Source organism: Lissotriton vulgaris, chromosome 1_1 (assembly GCF_964263255.1).
Source record: "Lissotriton vulgaris chromosome 1_1, aLisVul1.2, whole genome shotgun sequence".
Taxonomy (NCBI): Eukaryota; Metazoa; Chordata; class Amphibia; order Caudata; family Salamandridae; genus Lissotriton; species Lissotriton vulgaris.
Genome location: NC_141685.1, coordinates 315,336,419 through 315,353,424, shown reverse-complemented (window position 1 = coordinate 315,353,424; position 17,006 = coordinate 315,336,419). Strand labels below are relative to the sequence as shown.

Here is a 17,006-nt window from a genome sequence, read left to right as displayed (position 1 = left end):
GTTGGCACACCTGCAGCACCGCAAGATCACAGACCCAGTGCAACCCACCCCCAAGAACACAACCAAACAGAAGACTCTGCAATGCTTCCTCCTCAATGTCTGATCCCTTCACAAACACTCCACCGAAATCTGGGACCTCCTCGACAGCACCCACACGGACATAGCATTCTTTACCGACACCTGGACCCACACCTCTTTGGAACTGGACATCGCCATCACCATTCCCCAAGGATACAAGATCTCCAGGGAGGACCGCCCCACCCGCCCAGAGAAGGAATCGCCATCGTCCACAAATCCACCCTCCGCCTGAGCCCACAGACCTGATGAAACACCTTCACTTCAAGATACTGGCCAGCCCTACCTCCACCCTCCGACGAACCCTCAACTACTGACCCCCTGGACCCCGCGGACTTTTTGCCAACCCCATCACGGAGATCATCTCCCCGCATGTCATCGCGTCCACTAACTACACCCAACTGGGAGACCTCAACTTTCACCTCGACTACCAACTGGACCCCAGCACCACATCCCTCCTGGACAAACTCCACAACATTGGACTCCGCCAGATCGTGACCCAACCATTGTGGCAAACAACTACCCCAACACTGCAGCCTGTACCCTTTTGCAGATGGATCTCCATCAGCGCCAACACCATAGCCCCCCTCAAGAAAAACAACAACACCCACTCCAAGAAAGCTAGATGGTTCACCACTGAACTTCAAGAGTCCATACGCACTTGCTGCCGCCTCGAAAAGGCCTAGAGGAGCACCAAATCCACAGAAGCCAACAACAACTTCAGAGACGCCACCAACGCCCACCACCAACTCATCAGAAAAACGAGGAAAAAAGTGATTGAAGACAGAATCTCCACTCATGCACACAACAACAAAGATGTCTTCAACATCATCAAGGAGTTCGCCCAACCCACCAGCGAGTCCACAAACATCCTTGCCTCACAAGACCTCTGCGACAAACTCAGCACCTTTTTCCACCACAAACTCAAGAGCATCTACGACAACTTCGACGAAGACATCCAACACACTGAACCCTCACCAACCACCCCGATACCCTGAAGCCAGCAATCGACAACTGGACCGCCCTCAAAATCGAAGACACACTGAAGACAATAAAGTCAATTCACTCCGGGCACCCAAGGACCCCTGCCCCTACCACATTTTCAACAGAGCCGCCAACACCATCGCACCCATGCTCTGCCACACCATCAACTGCTCCCTGGCAACCGCCTTGTTCCCTGACGAGTGGAAATACGCTGAGATCAACCCCCTCCTGAAGAAACCCTTGGCGGATCCCATCGACCTCAAAAACTACAGTTCTATCTCCCTGCTCCTATTCCCAGCAAAAGTCATTGAGAAAGCCATCAACAGCCAACTCACCACTTTCATCGAAGAGCACAACCTCCTCGACTCCTCCCAATCCGGCTTCAGAAAAAAATACAGTACAAGTAAACCGCCCTCCTCGCTGCAAAAGGCGACATGCGTACCTTACTGGACAAAGGAGAAACAGTAGCCCTCATCCTCCTCGACCTCTCAGCGGCTTTCGACACAGTCTCTCACCTCACCCTTATACGCAGACTCTACGACGCAGGGATCCAAGACAAGACCCTCAACTGGATCGGCTCCTTCGTCTTCGGCAGAACGCAGCGGGTCAGGCTCCCCACTTTCCTCTCCGACCCTACACCTGCCACCCGCGGAGTCCACCAGGGGTCCTCCCTCAGCCCTGCACTCTTCAACGTCTACATGGCCTACGGACTCAACATTATGTCATATGCAGACAACACCCAACTCATCCTCTCCCGATCCAACAAATCCAACACTTCCAGACACAACTTTCGAGAAGGCATGGAAGCCATCGGCAATTGGATGAAAAACAGCTGCCTACAACTAAACTTCAACAAAACGAAAGTACTCATCATGGGCCCAAACCCCGACGCCTGGAACGACACCTGGTGGCCCCCACCCTTGGAAGCCCCACAGACTCCCACGGACCACGCGTGCAACCTGAGAATCATCCTGGGCTCAGAGCTCAAAATGGACCGCCAGATCAGCACTGTCTCGTCCTCCTGCTTCCACACCCTCTCCCTCCTACGTAAGACCTTCAAATGGGTCCCCCTTGAACACAGAAAGACCGTCACTCACACCCTGGTCACCAGCAGGCTCGACTACGGCAACGCACTCTATGCCGGAATAAACAAAAACCTCACCCACAAACTACAGAACATCCAAAACGCCACCGTAAGACTGGTCCTCAACCTTCCAAGACACTGCTACATCTCCCAGCACCTGCGCACACTCCACTGGCTCCCCATCGAAGCTAGAGTCACCTTCAAGATGCTAACCCACGCTCACAAGGCCCTCCACGAACACCGTACCAGCATACTTGATCAGCCGACTCAAATTCCACGCACCCCAAAGGATCCTATAATCAGCCCAGCTCTCCTACTCCCTGGTCCCCTACACCAGAAAGACCAGATCGGGAGGCCACTCCTTTTCCTTCCACACGGCCAGAGCCTGGAATGACCTTCCCCCACCTCGGGCAGATAACATCGCTCCCCATCTTCACAAGAAACCTCAAAACCTGGCTCTTCGAAAGACCCCCTCCATGATGAACTGGAACTTACGACCCCACCCCTCAGCGCCTTGAGACCCTTATGGGTGAGTAATCACACTCAACAAACACCTCATTGATTGATTGAGAACCTTCATAAAAGTAGGTTAATATTGTATTAACTGTTTCTAGAACAAAATGGGTGTCTTTTTACGTTAAAGAGGTAAATGATAGAATGCACATAATTGGAATTTTCCTTGAAAATTCTGTGGAGAGCTGGAGCATAAGGAACTCTCAGGTTCCTAATCAGCCATTCATCTTAAAGATGCTCCACTTTAGGCAGGGGACCTAGGGTATACAAAATGAGTTGAAAATAATCTTTGAGAGGTAACAGCTTTACAGTTTTCTATGTTCCTCATTTCATATGTTCCTACCCTTTCTGTTAACATATGTCTTTACTCTGGAATAGATACTCTTGATAAAGTGTGCAGGGATGTTTTGCATCTTCAAGACCTTAATTTCTACTCTACTTTACATTGTATTTGTCCATTTTATAAAGAGGATATAAAACTGAAAGTTCTGATATCATTCACCTCCAATGACCAGATGTCCTAATGTTCTCTAATATACCTTGGCCAAGGACCATGATGTTGATCAGCATTTGCATGCAAGTTAATAATGAGTGCTCGCTCTGTTTGAAGTAGGATCATACAATATGAGTTTCATCCCCTGTGTTTTTCCTGATATGTTGCAGGCAGCCAGATCAAGTATTTGCTGTTGATATCACATAGTGTTAGTTTCAGAAGGCAAAAAAGAAGGGTAATAGACCAATCTTGGCTTTTTACCAATCTCTACCCATGCCTAAGAGAGTAGTATTACAGCCATAACCTCTTGTACAAGTGATTTGCCTTAAGTGATCCTCTCTGCTAGTGAAGGAAACGTTAATCAGAAATTTGATTCCTTCTTTAAGCAATTGAGAATGTAAGTTACAACATACAACATTCATTGTCTAATGCATCTGGTTGAGGTATAATGAAAAATAATACTGTGTTATGTGAACGTTAAACCTATTTCTATGTGGTGTTATTTTATAGGTTGCCATGAACGTCGATAGATTTTAAACTCAGGGAAACATAATAAGAAAATACCCTGACCTTCTGACTCACTATTGTAACAAAAACCCAATCCATGGTATAGCGATATTGATTGTGAGGACAATGCTGTTAACGGATTTTATGTTAGCTCATGTTTTCTTGTGCTTGATTCATATAGGTCTGCAAAAGAGGTATGGGCACAACATGCTGCTGTGCAGGTACTCACATTTTATTTTCATTCATATTTAAAATCAAGCCCTTGAATATATATCTGGGGCCCGATTCACAGAATGAACTTAAGACTCAATCCTAAACTTACTACTATTTTGGTATTCACAGAATGCACTTACTACTTTTGGTATTCACAGAATGAACTTACTACTTTTGGTATTCACATAAGTTAGGATTTTGTCTTAAGTGTATCTTAAGACAAACTTAAGACAGACTTAAGACAGACTTAAGTCAAAATCCTAACTTCTGTGAATACCAAAAGTAGTAAGTTCATTCTGTGAATACCAAAAGTAGTAAGTGCATTCTGTGAATACCAAAATAGTAGTAAGTTTAGGATTGAGTCTTAAGTGCATTCTGTGAATGCCAAAATAGTAGTAAGTTTAGGATTGAGTCTTAAATTCATTCTGTGAATCGGGCCCCTGGAGAATGTTTCCACTTCATAAGTATTACTCCTTTGTGTTCATTTGCAAATGTTTCAAATAACAATTTTAAACAGCTGGTTTAGAGAGGGTTGGCATTGGAAACTCTTCCAATTTCTGGAGGAAATGTTAAATCCAGAGAAACGTACATTGGCTAAACTTCCTCAAACATTCTGCCCCAATGACTCAGCCAAACCCACCACTGGAATCTCCTCTGTGATTTGTTTCAGCCCATAGCATTTTCTCAAAGATTACATTTTCGATTTACTGTTCCCATTAGATTTTGGTTATGGTATTCAATACTTAATCCTATGATTCCAAGTACAAATAGTCTCCCGCTTATTTGCATTCTCACTGCCCCAGTCATCGCCACCTGCATTGCTCTCCATTCTCACTTGGTATCTCCTCCTCCTCACTCTCGTTGATCCTCATCATCAAATCCAGACACTGTCCATACCCTACACACTGGTGGGTATTTTGCTGCATACCTTGCACAAAGCACCTAAAACAACTTAAAATGTATTCTAGATATTCAATAGTTTAGGTTTTAATCTATGTTAGGGTGCTTTCCTCTTGTACATATAGGAGTTGTAATCAAAGCCTTTCTAACAACTATTATCATTACAAACTAGCACTGGCATATCTATTTAGGACATAGAAAACAAAATTAAACGATCAGATGAGCAATTGGAAAAATTCAGATATATGTTACATCATGGACCTAGCTCCAAGAAGGAGCCGCAGAGAGCTACTTAGTGAGCGTATAGTGCAGAAGCACGCCAAATATGAGCTGTGTACACAGAATAGCATGGTGCGTGTGTCATGAGCTCAGCAGGCATACCCCAGCATGCAATAGGGATGAACATGTAATTGTGACAGTAGATTTGAACATATATTTTCAATTTCAGCCAAAACAAGATCATGACTTAATTTGTGGTCATTTTTCAACCTTGGGGTCCTGAGGTCCAAATTCAGCAGATAAGTACCTAGACCAGAGCTATAACATACTTTATATGTTACCCAACAAATCAACCAAAAAGCGGACTCGTTATAGGTTAAGCAAGCCGGGAGTCTGTCATGGGTAGTGTAACATACAGTAGTACATACATGAAAGCTGGCACTTTGCATTCAGAGGGGACCATGGGAATGAGTTAAAAGTGTGATGTTTTTGCAGACACCAGTGCTGTTTTCAACACATTGTATGCAAGGGCATCGCGTTATGCAGTCCTGTCAATATTTATGTTCCAAGAAACGTCCTTGTGATACGTATTTTATGTAGTGCCAACAAGCCACCCTAAGACCATCGCAGTGCTAAAGGCAACACACTGCTGTAGAACCCGTCAGAAAGATCAGCCTATGTTAACAGCGGCAGTAAACTCGGTGCGCTGCAAAGTAAACTGTCACCTTCAGTACTGCGCTACCATGATGCGAAGCAACAATACCACTGGTAACAATGTAACATATAAAGCCTTAGGGGCAAATCAGCAGAGATGCACCAGGAAAGATACTGCACGCAAGTTTATCCTTGCGCCACCCATGATGCACCGCATTTACAATGCGGCGCACCATGGTGCAAGAATAAACAGATGCGTGTCGCATTTAGGGCGTGAAGTTGGCGCAGTGCTGAAGTTGTTTGAATGCAGCACACAATTCCAGCACTTTTCCAACTTGCCCTATCTCTAACGTAGTGCGTCAAACCTTACGCCTGCTTCAAGCAGGCGCAGGGTTTTGACGCATCAGCGTTGGTAAAGTGACTCAGTGAAATCTTGTAGATTTCACTGAGTCACTTTTCAGGGGTGCTCCTGCGACGGAATGCCCCCCCCCCCTGCGTGGAAAAGCCCACATGAAACCTGGCGCAGGTTTCATGTGGCACAGGGCCTTACACCGTGACGCATCTCCATAGATGCGTCACGATGTAAGTGTGTCGCAATGTGGCTCAGGGTTTACGCCGCCGCTGCATCACAGAATTGCTGCAACGGCAGCGCAAAAGTGCCGCAAGTCCGACATAAATCTGCCCGAATCGAAAACACGTCTTGAGTGACATGGAGTAACTGTGGTTATCCCAATGTTTTTATAAATCCAGGAAGGATGATTTTAATCAACCTAGGAAGGTTGAAAGCCTGAGGCAGCTGTACAGCCAGCACATCTCAGAAGTAGGTGATCGTTCCTCCGAGGTATGTTAAGAATTAAAACCTCAAGTGCATTTTCGCTGTGGGACTCCACGAGCACTTACGGGCATTTTATGACGCTGCTGAATCCGAACCAAAGATTAACAGATAAGAAATGAGAATTGCTTGCTACCCTTTAATCCTTGCCTGGGGGCTTCTGGCTGCATGGTTCACCCTTCGATGTTAGACGCCGCCCATTTTAATCCTCACATTCTGCCGATTAGTATGTGGAGCGATCTCTGCAGACACTGCACAGCCATAACTTGGACTCCATACTCAGTGCGTGAGCCTGCTAACACAGTGGGATACTGGCGGGCTGGACTCTGCTGGTGCTGCGTTCAGTCACCAAGGCACATATGCTGGTATAATAAACAAGGAGCAAGGGGCGCGAACCAGGCGCCATGGCAAACAAGTTGGCAAGCTTCTGTACTTCGCTGCCATGACAAACTACAACTCCCAGAATACCTATGAAAGCGTGCAGCTTTTGCAATGCACGCTCACACCTAGCACAGAGAGTCTGCGGGGAGCTGTGTTCCTGAAAGAGCTCGGCCATATTGTTCACTACAGTGATCCTTATGCCTGCCCTCTCCATGAACCACTGCCCAAATAGCTGGCACTCAAAATGAAAATGGCGTGCTGTGCTGTTTAACACATATCAGAATTAAAAAAAATGTTGTTGACACGCACATAACCACAATTAGTTTGCTGCGGCAGCTTAAAAAAAAAGAAACAGCCATCTTTACCCATAAAGCCAGCCCTTTCCTGTTGAGTGGGGGACACGATCTCAATATGACAAACAATTATGTGCATCCCTCTCCTCTGTACCGGCATGCCCAGGGAGTGTGCGATGGGGATTGGGTGCCACGCTCCCCACGAAAGGTCTAGCTCTAAAGAAGCATGCTTAACAGGGTTAACAGGTAGCAAAAGAATGCAGCTGCCAAAGATAAAGTGAGGCAGTAGTCGGGCTGCTTTTAATTAACCCTTTCCATGCTCATGACGAGCTCAGCTCGTCATGAGGCACAGTGGAGCTGTGCTGATGACGAGCTGAGCTCGTCATGAAATGATGTAAATCTGAAGTCTTCAGCACCTGAGGGGAAAATGTGCAGCAGCGATGTGGTTAAGGAAAATGCAAGTGCAGTCGCCATGAACACACGGTGCCCGTGTCGCACCAGGAGACAATGCAAAGAAAATGGGGCATGGACGGTGCCCAAGTGGGGGTGCGCTGCTCAGACTAAAAATGCTTGCTTCAAAGACTCGGGCGCAGCAGGAAAGCACACTTTCACTTGTGCCTGGAAGCGGAATGAACGAAAAGGAAACTCTGAAGGTGGGCTTAGAGTGTAAATCCTGACCACCGAGCTTAGGGTGGCACGCCTCATTCAGTTTTAAGTTATCTAGAACTATGGGCAGGGTTAGCTACAAAAGACACACTGGTCGCAAACCTGTTACACAAACACTCCAGATATGTTTTTTATTGCGGGAACAATTGAGCTGACATTTCAGCGGCGGCATCGGATGTAATGAGCGCTGCCTCTATCAGCTCGCGATAAGCTATTTCCCAAAGAAGAACAAGTGGGAAGTTTAAACAAGGTGAGGAGGAAGGAGAGTGGGGCCACGTCCCCACCACCACCAGAGCTTACATTTGTCGGCAGGGTCTGACACATCAGTCAGGGAGGGGTAAACAACAGATACCACACTACAGGCAAATAAGTGGCAGGAAGCGGAGGAAAACTATAGTTAGGCGCAGCTGCCTTGGGACTACACGAAAGTGACCATAGGGCCAACAGCCAACAGAAAGCAAGAAAACAACAGCAATGCCAATTTCAAACCAATCACGAGGGGCAGTAGAAATTACACCGAGGTGAAGCCAATATACAGGTTACTTTAAGTCTCGCTGAGACAGCGCATGCGCTACCAAAAGCGAGACCTAAAAATTAGCTGAGGTTTAACAAAGTTAAGGCAGCGTTATCTTCCTTCCCCAGAGTTGCCCATATTCCCCTACAGAATTTCGTAGAATGATAGTCGAGTAGACATAGTGTTACCTTAAGGTCTACTGCCGAGCTAAAATGAATCAAGTATCAATGTGGATCAACCTTTTGAGACAATTGTCTATTAACCTCTTTTCATAAGTCTTTTGGCGGAAAGGCAATAATAGTAAATGGGTTTGAAATTTTTAAAACTCCCAGATAGGCTGCTGCACTTTTCCGATTGCACTTCTCCTGAGGCGGAAGCCGGGAGGCCAAATCCCCATTTACAAATAATTGCTACTCTCATTGTCAAGCGTCGCTTTTTAATAGCGCTTCGCGCTTTTTAAAATTGACACTGTCTTATCGTGTTGCTGCTACAATTGTGCAAATCTGTTGTTAATTTAATTTTACCTACTTGACCGTAGTGAGCCGCTTCCTCATGCAGAATAATTACATGACCTGAAGCTTATCTCAGGGCTCCCGGTCTGTCCTAGAAACCCCCCTCGAGGCGCAGACTCCACGGGCGCCATCTTTGAAGGGGGCCTGGACAGCGCTCTAGTGGCTGGGCGATTTGGGCCCAACCACTACAAAAAAGCTTCTAATCGGTATCTTCCCATTCCGTGATTGCACTTCTCCTGAGGCGGAAGCCGGGAGGCCAAATCCCCATTTACAAATAACTGCTACTCTCATTGTCAAGCGTCGCTTTTTAATAGCGCTTCGCGCTTTTTAAAATTGACACTGTCTTATCGTGTTGCTGCTACAATTGTGCAAATCTGTTGTTAATTTAATTTTACCTACTTGACCGTAGTGAGCCGCTTCCTCATGCAGAATAATTGCATGACCTGAAGCTTATCTCAGGGCTCCCGGTCTGTCCTAGAAACACCCCCCGAGGCGCAGACTCCACGGGCGCCATCTTTGAAGGGGGCCTGGACAGCGCTCTAGTGGCTGGGCGATTTGGGCCCAACCACTACAAAATGAAGCCCTCTTCTCGTCCGCGCAGCGGGCGGGCGCAGCGGCCGCGCCGATGGCGCGCCGGAGGCGCGTCAGAGGCAAGCCCGTCTGGGCCCTTCCAGGCCGGGCACAGGGCCACCCACTATGCCCAATTTTCGTAGCCACCGAATTATTTATTCACGGGACTACCTCCTGCAATTTGACAAGGCCGCCCCTACTTCCCCCCCATTACCCCCGCCGCTGGGTAAATCCCCACGAAAAACTACTTGCCACTCACCTGACCTTGTTAGCCTTGCTCTACTCAATTGTAGATCCACGTCTAAACATTCTCTAGAAATTAAACTCTTAATCCAAGACATCAATTTGGACATACTTTTCCTTATGGAAACTTGGTTCACACCTCATTCCGAGGCTGACATTGTTAATATGCTACCCTATGGTTACCTTATACAACACCAAAACCGACCGAAGGGAAAAGGAGGTGGTAAAGCGATTGTTTACCGAAGCACCTTCATATGCAGGATACAAGAAGGAGGAATCGATGACTGCGAAAGCGCCCACTTTTCCCTCCAGATTACTCCCAACAAATCCCTCTCGGGTACCCTCGTATACCGACCACCCGGCAACCTAGGAAACTTTGTCGGCTCACTTCTTGACTCTACGATCTCCTCCTGCACCTCATCCCCTAATTTTATCCTGCTGGGAGACTTAAACCTCCATTTTGAGGACAGCTCAGACAAAACCGCAAGGGACCTCATTTCTGAACTAAAGGCACTTGACCTACACCTCTTAAACACGGAGGCAACTCACACCAAGGTTCACCTTCTAGATCCTCTCTTCACCAACCTGTCAAAAATAGAAACACGACTTGCACTCCCGCTGCCATGGTCTGATCATTCCCTCATTCCTTTCATTTGGCAAATTACTCCTAACTCTCCCCAAACTTCATCATCGAGAGAATATGACAGAATCTGGTCCAAACTCTCATTTGAGCGTTGGACCCAAGAACTGATAAGCTCTGCCCCCTCCGCTCTTCCTGACCCCATAAAAGCAGACGAAAACTTCACTAGATGGCTCACATCTACTCTTGATGTAGTTGCTCCCAAAAGAAACATAAAGAAAAAAAGCATGACCTTCAAATCCCCATGGTACTCCCAAGAACTAAGGAACCTTAGAAAAATTTGTAAAATCAAAGAGAGGAAATGGAGGAAAAACTGGGACCCCAATATTAAAGATGAATATAAAAAAGCAATGAGAACCTACAAATTAGCACGAAAATCAGCCCAAGCATCCTTCTTCAATGAAAAAATAAAAAATGCATCCAACTCATCCAGGGAGACTTATAAAATAGTCAAAGAGTTACTCAAAATTCCCAATCCTCCTTCCACTGAGCAACCTACAGTCTCCAGATGCAATCAAATAGCAACCTTTTTTCAGAATAAAATCACCAATATTTTACAAATCCTCCCACCTGTAACGGATAATGAACCCCTTTATGAACTGGCACCCTCCACATCCGGCCCGACTTTAGATAGTTTTCACCAGCTGTCCAACGAAGACTTCTTGAAAACTCTCTCAGGTATGAAAAGCAGCTCACCCACTGACCCAGCCCCCATTCGTATCCTTAAACAAATCGGACCAACCATCTCACACCTAGCAACAAATCTTATTAATGCCTCTCTTAGCCAAGGAGTAGTCCCCCCTAACTGGAAACATGCGATAGTCAAAGCTCTTCAAAAAAAGCCAGGCCAGGATCCTTCAGATCTTTCCAACCTGCGCCCAATCTCTTTCTTACCAGGCATGAGTAAGATCGCAGAGAAACTGGTCAACCAGCAACTGTCAGCCTTCCTTGAAATCAACAATCTCCTACGCCCATCACAAACAGGTTTTCGTCCCGGGCAGGGGACAGAGACCGCCCTCCTAAAAGTAGTCGAGGAAGCCAGATGCATCTTGGATTCAGGGGGATCAGTCTTACTGATCCTCCTGGATCTAAGCGCTGCATTTGACACGGTGGACCACAAGATCCTGATACAGCGACTATTTAACCTGGGAGTGAGGGACAAGGCGCTCAGTTGGCTTTCATCCTTCCTGAAGGACAGAACCTTCCAGGTCTGTGAAGGGAATATACAATCAGACCTTTTCCACCTCCAGTGTGGGGTTCCACAGGGCTCTTCATTGAGCCCTACACTATTCAACACATACATGGCCCCCCTGGAGGATGTGGTCACCCCCTTTGGGATAAAAGCCGTCACATATGCTGACGACACCCAAATGGTTGTGTCCTTTTCCCTTGAAGGCGAAAAGATAAAAAAACTTCATGACTGTCTTGAGGGAATCTACGATTAGATGTCCAACTCAAGGCTGAAACTTAATGGCTCCAAAACCGAGCTCATGCTGTTGGGACATCAAATATCACCTCTTCCCTCCGCCATGTGGCCCTCATGCCTAGGTCCCCTCCCTCAGCCCAAGACGGAACTCAAGAGTTTAAGCTTCTGGCTAGAACAGGATCTATCTCTGAAAACACAGGCAAAAAAACAGCCGGTACCTGTGTGGGTTTACTTCGCTCAGCCAGGAAGATTCTCCCTCTACTCCCCGCACAATCACAAAAAATGCTTATCCAGGGCCTAATACTATCGAGGTTAGACTATAGCAACGCCCTCTTCCTGGCGGCTCCAGAAGCTACCATCAATGTTCTCCAAAGAACACAAAATGCCGCTGCTCGGATTCTGACAGGAACCCCCCCGTAGAGCTTCTGCCAAACCAGCCCTAAAGGCACTTCATTGGTTGCCGATCCGAGAAAGAGTCATATTCAAGGCCCTATGCACCACCCATAGAGCCTTGAAAAACCTAGGGCCACCGATGCTGAAGACCATGCTCTACCCATACAAACCCAATAGGTCCCTCCGTTCCTCTCAAAGTAACCTGGCCACTGTCCACAGAGTAAAGAAAGCCCGTACTGGAGGACGCCGCTTTTCAGTTACAGCTGCTACTCTATGGAACGCCCTACCAATCCAACTTCGGGCCGAACCCAACTACATGAAATTCCGTCAGCTACTCAAAACTCACCTTTTCCCACAATAAAGTTTCCCTTTTCTTCTTTGCCCCTTCGCCTTCCCCCCTCCCCCTCAGCTGTATATGCAATCTCAGCGCTGGGACGCTCTCGGGCAGCCATGCGCTATATTAATCCCGCTTTCATTTCATTTAATTTCATTTCACTTTTTTATAACTGGATTAATGGAGCATAATTCCAACTTGCTGATACCTCTGCTGCAGATAACAACAGTGTGAAAATGTGGAGTAGAGCTGTGCCAGTTCATTAAATGTCAAATGTGTTATACAAGGTGGGCAGGAATTTAATAGTGACCCAGATTCAGTTTTAAGGAGGAATTGTTCAATCATTTCAGTAGATACTGATGAGAAATGAGCGAGGGAGTTAAAATCATTGCCACTTCCTGGTGGAAAATCAATAAAAGGAGGTATTCAAGGGCATTTGCTGTGTTCATAAATCTCTGGTATCCATAGATTGAGGACAAAGTGGTGGATGACTATGAGACATCAACTAGATGCTTCAGAAGGCTAACAGTATAGACTTCTCTCTGACTCTACGGAACTCTAGTAACAGCATATGTAACAGCAGCCTGCTACAGAAAGGATTTGTTTTTAAATGGAGGGACTCCTCAAAGCATCATTAGGGTCAGCAGCTGCCACAGGAAAACCTTGTGTTTTCAACAACAGGCACATAATCAGCCTCTAATTCTAATCACAACCTAAGGCACTGTAGACTGCTACAGTGAAGACCTATATCTAACTTCATCATCATTATCAATTAATCTTCAAAAGACAACGCAATCTGACATTACACAATATTTGTATAAAGTGCAAGGTGTAAAATAAAATAGGTAAAACTTGTTAAAGCTATGATAAAAAGTGTAAAATCCCGAATTTAAAAAGCAACCAACATATAAATATTGTTACAACAGAGCAGGCCCTCTATGGATTTCCTAGTTCTAACTACAGCTTTTAGAAAAGAGCATACTCTGAATCAAATAGCAGGTGTATTCAATAGTTGCAAATGGAACAAAGCCTCTCTACATTTGCGATGGCGCAATGATTTTAAAAGAGGTTCGAGCAAAAGTCTGCAATGTCAGGCACACAAGAACATTATGGTGCGTATAATACTGTTTAAAACTCAGCCAGGACTCCCTCACCACCCACAATACAGAACAGTGATGTAATCAAGCCTCTTCACCAGAAGTGGAAACACGATCTATATCCCGCAGAGCTACCTCAACACATTGTAGTTAAACTCAAATATTATGGAGGATACCAATGTGGTTGAGATGCATATCCATGGATAAAGGGCTTGAAGGCCTCGCAAAGGGTAGCTTGTGTTAAAACCGCTCTTGTGTTCAATGCAAAATATTCAGGTACAGATTCAAGAACTTCACTATGGAACAATGGGTCATGAAGGGTTCCATTGTGGAACCTCAAGTGCATTCCAAGCCGTATCTGTGTAGGATCTGCAGCAGGAGGAGGACCCAACTGCGGTCAGATCCAGGGTATGATGGTGACCTTCGATACCCAAAGGTGCACATTAGCCAAGAGGAACCAGGAGTCCAGCCTTGTCCAGATGGAGTGGGGAGTGTAAAAGAAAGTGAACCCGGAACTGTATGGGTAGTGGGTGCACCAAGCATTTCGTAGGACGTTGCACAGACATAATATCGAGTCCAAAATATCAATTGGACATAATATAGAGTTTTAAATATCGATTGGACAAAATATCGACAGGACAGAATATAGATATCAAAAATATCATTTTTAAGGTAAGTGATGTAATATCGAATGTTACAAATATAGAAAGTTGTAATATCGAAGTATATCATATAGATTGGTAAAAATATCGATTTTTTATTAATATCTAATATTTTATAGTTTTTTTATGTTATAATATGTGTGAAAAGTGTGTCTTTATGTTATAATTAATTTTAATTAATGAATTTTGTTTTTACAATTTTTGCGCAGTTTAATTCTGTAGCGGGTTGTGGGTTTATAGGGGAATAGGGTGGGAAGTAATTTAATTGTAATTAATTAAATATGTAAATTTGTTTATTTGTATTAATTTTTAATTATTTGTTAATTAATTTATATTTGTTAATTAATTACATTTGAATTGGTAATTAATTTTAATTAATTGATTAATTGGTAATTATGTACATTTTACTAATTTATTTTCTGTAGCGGGTTGTGGGGAATTGGGTGGGAAGTAATTTAAATATAATTAATTAAATATGTAAAATTATTTTTTGTTATTTATTTAGAATTAATTATTAATTAAGTTTTTATGGGTAATTAATAAAATTTTAATTGCCAATTAATTTAATTTAATTGATTAATTACTAATTATGTAAATTTTAATAATTTATTTTCTGTAGCGGGTTGTGGGTTTATAGGGGAATAGGGTGGGAAGTAATTTATTTATAATTAAATAATTAAATGTATTTAATTGTATTTAATTCGAATTAATTGTTAATTACTTTTTAATTATTAAATAATTAATTGTTAATTTGTATTAATAGGTAATTAATTGTAATATTTATTGTTAATTAGTAATTTAAATAGATTAATCATTATATTATATTAAATTGGTAATTACTTTTTAAATAATTTTTTATAGATATTAATTTATAATTTTTTAAATAATATATGAAGTATTTACTTTCCCTAATGTTGTATTCTCTGGAGTGGGAATAGTAATTTTACCCCATACGCTATCCAAAGCTTTCCCTACTGTTGCACTCTTTGGAGTGGGAATAGTAATTTTGAACCCTACGCTATCCAACGCTTTCCCTACTGTTGCACTCTTTGGAGTGGGAATAGTAATTTTGATGCCTACGCTATCCAAATCTTTCCCTACTGTTGCACTCTTTGGAGTGGGAATAGTAATTTTTACCTCTACGCTATCCAACGCTTTCCCTACTGTCGCACTCTTTGGAGTGGGAATTGTAATTTGTACCCCTACGCTATCCAACGCTTTCCCTACTGTTGCACTTACTGGAGTGGGAATAGTAATTTATACCCTTATGCTATCTAACGCTTTCCCTACTGTTGCACTCTTTGGCGTGGGAATAGTAATTTTTACCCCTACGCTATCCAACGCTTTCCCTACTGTTGCACACACTGGAGTGGGAATAGTAATTTATACCCCTACGCTATCCTACGCTTTCCCTACTGTTGTACCCACTGGAGTGGGAATAGTAAATTTAACCTCTACGCTATCCAACGCTTTCCCTACTGTTGCACCCACTGGAGTGGGAATAGTAAATTTAACCTCTACGCTATGCAACGCTTTCCCTACTTACACCCATTGGAGTGGGAATAGTAATTTTAACCCCTACGCTATCCAACGCTTTCCCTACGATTGCACTCTTTGGAGTGGGAATAGTAATTTTTACACTTCCGCTATTGTACGTTAATAATATTGGATATTATTTAATTATATTTTGTTACTATATATATATGTTTTAACAAATATTATTCATTTTTTTATAACTTTCATTAAATATTTAATTATTATAATTTAATGTAAGTACTTTTAAGTATATTTTAGTAATTAATTTTTTATATTAAATTAATTTAACATTGTTTTTAATAAAGTCGATATTTTTATAAACTATATTTTAGTAAACGATATTTTTTACTCAATATTTTTGTACTTACCTGTTTGTAGATAGAAACTCGATATTTTTTCAACGATATTTTTGATGGTCGATATTCTGTCCCTCGATATTATGTCAGTGATCCCGTAGGACATAGGTGCCTGTAATGTGTCAGAACATGTCCTGAGCTGAGTTTTACGGCTGAGGTGTGAGCTGGTGAAATCAGTGGGCCCGATTCACAAAGGTAATCTGAAACAAAATCCTAACTTTACGACGTTGGATATTCACAAAGGGCATTTAGGAGTAGTAAAGTTAGGATTTCGTCTCAGTTAATCTTAAAATCGAAACTTAAACTTACAACCAAAACGTTGTCTCAGTTAAACCTAAAATTTGGTTAAACTTAAGACCAAACCTTAAATTTAACTTAGACAAAATCCTAACTTTACTACTCCTAAATGCACTTAGTGAATACCGAAGTCCTAAAGTTAGGATTACTTTTGTGAATCGGGCCCAATGTGTAAGCATTGTGGCATATAGAGATTACAATCCAGTATCACAGGATCAATGTCCAGAGGTCCCATATGGGCAAAAAGAATCCTGAAAGAAATCAGGGTCCTCTACGTTTGGAGTGTAGAACTTTTTAATAAGAAATGATTGACTGCGAGAATATAATGGACATTCAGTCCCAATGACAGGTATGGAGAATGAAGGGTACACTTTGGGCTCGATTCCGATCCGGTAAAATGCGCTCCGAATTGTCGTACAGAGCAATTTTCCCCGTACGAATCGTACCCGTACACGTCCCCGTACGTACGACGAAGTACGATCCGTACCAGGAGCCAAAGACCGTACGAGTCGTACAGGAATGTAAATGTAAATGTAAATGTATAGGCATTTATATAGCGCACTACTTACCCATAGGGTCCCAAGGCGCTTCGACCGCTGCGAAACCCTTCCT

At 43.6% G+C, this 17,006-nt stretch overlaps 1 protein-coding gene across 1 annotated transcript in view; it reads left to right on the top strand.

Moving 5' to 3' along the window:
• LOC147747111 (vitamin D3 hydroxylase-associated protein-like) overlaps nt 1-17,006 on the top strand; it is a 373,652-nt gene that overhangs the window by 327,787 nt on the left and 28,859 nt on the right. The window contains exon 12 of the mRNA XM_086952362.1: nt 3,838-3,877. Within this exon, the coding sequence (XP_086808488.1) occupies nt 3,838-3,877 (40 nt within the window). The remainder of the gene's footprint in view (nt 1-3,837; nt 3,878-17,006) is intronic.